The sequence below is a fragment of the Charadrius vociferus genome, unplaced genomic scaffold (assembly GCF_000708025.1).
Source record: "Charadrius vociferus isolate BGI_N301 unplaced genomic scaffold, ASM70802v2 scaffold255, whole genome shotgun sequence".
Classification (NCBI taxonomy): domain Eukaryota; kingdom Metazoa; phylum Chordata; class Aves; order Charadriiformes; family Charadriidae; genus Charadrius; species Charadrius vociferus.
This window is the reverse complement of record NW_009648785.1, coordinates 2,183,941-2,187,342: the sequence shown is the minus strand read 5'-3', so window position 1 is coordinate 2,187,342 and position 3,402 is coordinate 2,183,941. Positions and strand designations below refer to the sequence as shown.

The window sequence follows — 3,402 nt, the reverse complement described above, 5'->3', positions numbered from 1 at the left end:
AAGAAAAGTGTAGGCTAAAAAAGAGGGAAGAGCAGCAGTTCGAGTCGTTGTGAGAGCTTCGGATCACTTCTTACGGCTATTTTCTAAAGTTTACGTAGAAAGACCACTTTGTCCCTTGAAAAGTCCGTGCTGTCCTGCTTGTTACAGTTTACGGATATATAACTTTTTTACCACTTAAAAACTAATTTCAAAGTCCATTTTCACATGGTTTAAGTTGATTACGACTCAGCTCTATGTCACAGACCGGAAAACTCCCATATAATTACTCGCCCCAAAGAGCTTTTTTTTTGGGGGGGTGGGAACTTAAATAAAGTTGATTTTCGGGTTGGGTATTTTTTGTTTTTTATTTTTCTGAGAGAGTGGATTTTGAATTACTTCAGCATGTCGTCCTGATGTTTTTAAGAACTCCTAAAAGACTCCTGAAAGTTTCTAGGTCCAAGGACAAATTGTATTTTCTTAGGAGCAAAAGTAAATGAGCTCTTTACAGGCAGAGAAGTGTTTGTTCATATGGGACTCTGCTTTTCTGTCTAACCTGCTCTATCAGCCCCATCTCTGCAATTTTGCTCGTCTCTCAACACCTTTGTCTGATTAGTAGCTTTTGGAGATCGGGATAAAGACATCACTTGCCACGCTGCATGAGATAACAATTAATTTAACATTAAACTTATCCCCTTTCCATTCACTTTGCTTGGATCGATCTCTGTTAATTGTGTTTGCGGATGCTTTCAACACTATGCTTTTCTTAAAAACTTAATGACACCCCGCAAGGAGGTGTAAGAGTCTAAAACGCTCCTCTTCGACCAAAGAAACAAAGAATATAGCCCCAGCGTGCTCAGGAGACCATCTATTTTTAATCAGTTGACTTTTCATGCACTTCTGAAGATACAACATTATTTTAAACTGGGCGATAGTCCTGGGTTTATTAAAAAAAAAAAAAAGTGCCATTTAGATGTCTCCACATTGCAGTTGTATGATAGACAAGTGAGACACGCTAACTTCATATAATTGCCGCCTCGCATCAGAGTTACTTGTTTCTGCCTTTAAAGTAGTCACTTATCAGCTAAAAGGCGAGTGTGTTTAGAAATGTGTGCCTTTAGGAGGGAGAGCAGTCTCCCTTTTCAGGGAGAAGAAACCTGTTACAAAGCCACTGAGGTGGGTGCGCTCCTAAATGGCATTATTCCCACCCTGGGCGTTAATATCTCCCCAATACGTTTCTATTTGCACGGCTCCCCGATAATTCCGCATTTCATTTAACCGTAACTGCCCTTAGAAACTTGACTTGCACTGAGGCAGCCTGCTAATCTTATTTATTTTTTTTTCTCTTTCACAGAGGCATCTGTTCCTCTTGCTGACAAATGTACCATTCTGCCAAGAAAGTTTTTGAAAAAAAAAAAAAAAAACACAACAGCAAAAAAACCCAGCGTGTAATTGATGTTATCCCAAGAAAGCGCGATCTCCACCCCTCTCAGCTCCAAGCCCTTCAGGTAAAAGGGAAAAAAAAAATCTTTCAAGAATTTGTTGCCTTTTTGAGGGTTAAAACATCAGAAGACAAGCTTGTCTCGCCTTGGCCAATCAGCTCTCGGCCCTGGCAGCTATAATATAGAACTAAAGGCAGACTCCTCTCACAAGCGTCTTGCTTTGCTACCATTAAAATCAGACCCTTTTTTTGTCTCTCGATTGCTGTCTCCCGACCAAACTCCGATGTGTTCCGTTATCAGCGACCTAAAGCCTGCCATTCCAGCACCTGTCTTGCTAGGGATCGGTGGATAGTATACGATTCAGAAAGCAGACAAGGACATAGGAGGAGAGAGAGCTCTAGAGAGACAGCCAGGGATAGGCACAGAGAGCTTTGAAGTAATTGGATTCAATGGACGAAATGCTGCTGTTGACAAGAATTCTCTTGGTGGGCTTCATCTGCGCTCTTTTAGTCTCCTCTGGGCTGACTTGTGGACCAGGCAGGGGCATTGGAAAAAGGAGACACCCCAAAAAGCTGACCCCTTTAGCCTATAAGCAGTTTATTCCCAATGTGGCAGAGAAGACCCTAGGGGCCAGTGGAAGATATGAAGGGAAGATCACAAGAAACTCCGAGAGATTTAAAGAACTAACCCCAAATTACAACCCTGACATTATTTTTAAGGATGAAGAGAACACGGGAGCTGACAGACTGATGACTCAGGTAGAGCCACAGAGATACCTGTATTTGTGTTTGTTAACCTCTCTGAGCAATCCTAAAGGACGCATCTGTCTTAGTATTTTTGAAAGCCCCCCCCTTTCCCTCTCCCCCTCCTCCCCCCGCCCCTCCAAACTCGGCTAGTTTCCCCCATTGAATGTAAATACCATCTCTCCAGCCAAGTTAGCAGGGGCTGGAGCCGGAGCTATCGAGATATTTGGTGGGGGAATCTGTGTGATACTTACAGTCATTACCGTGCCATGGCGTTCCCTGTAACTTGGTTAGAGATTGCTGTTTGCATTTGTCCCCAAGGATGCACTTTGATCAAACGAATTGCATACAGCTCAGAGGACCCCAAGTGTATAGTGACCGCCAGGCCACTCACTCATTATTACAAACGCAGTCCTCGGTTGCTACGTCTGCTGACTTGATTTTTATATATATATATTTTATTTAATTTCTTTTTTTTCCGCTTCGTTTCATTTTAGCCTTCATTATTACTATTATTATTATTATTATTATTTTCCCTCGCGAGCATATTCTAAATTTAGTAGGCATGCAGTCGTGCACTCACAAAAGGCAGCTGAAGCCGGATCGACCATTCCTCTCCTGATTCCGTATTATATAGCTCGTATTGCAATACCATCATTTGCAATTGTGCCCATCAGAGCGTAAATATATTGATATTTCTTTAAGGATGCTCGCCACCAATGCTCTGGTACTTCCATAGGGGAGGGACTTGCAACTTATCGGCATTGCATCACCTTCTGTTTTAAAAAATCTGATGGCACAAGGTTTACAACTGGGTAAATATTGGATATCGGGCGGAATCAGATTGCGGAACCATTTTATGCAAAAAAAAAAAAAAAAAAAAAAAAGAGAGAGAGAGAAAGAGAAGGAGAGATCCTCTCCGAGAGTCACCTCATAATTATTATTCATGCTCAACAGAGAGCTCGGTGAAGTCAATTGCTCTGCCAATCCCGGAGTTTCTGAAACTACATGCAATCTAGACACTGGAAATGGGTTTCCTCCAAATATAGGTCAACAGCGCTTTTTTAATATTAATACATTTAAGCCCCACCTTCAGTGCTAGAACAGGACTCGCCTGGAAGGACTAGGCGGGGAGTGGACGCGGGGAAAGGAGGGGGGGGTGCGGGGGGGTATGTGCGGGGGGTGGAATTTCCCAAACTCTCCCCGTTCCTCGGCCTGATTTTCCGCACGTTTGCCGGGTC

At 42.9% G+C, this 3,402-nt stretch overlaps 1 protein-coding gene across 1 annotated transcript in view; it reads left to right on the top strand.

Annotated features, from left to right (window-relative positions):
- Positions 1-1,415: 1,415 nt before the first annotated feature.
- The window catches only part of SHH (sonic hedgehog), a 41,314-nt gene continuing 39,327 nt past the window's right edge, over positions 1,416-3,402 (top strand). The window contains exon 1 of the mRNA XM_009886789.1: positions 1,416-2,261. Coding sequence (XP_009885091.1) covers positions 1,868-2,261 — 394 coding nt within the window. The 5' untranslated portion in view covers positions 1,416-1,867. The remainder of the gene's footprint in view (positions 2,262-3,402) is intronic.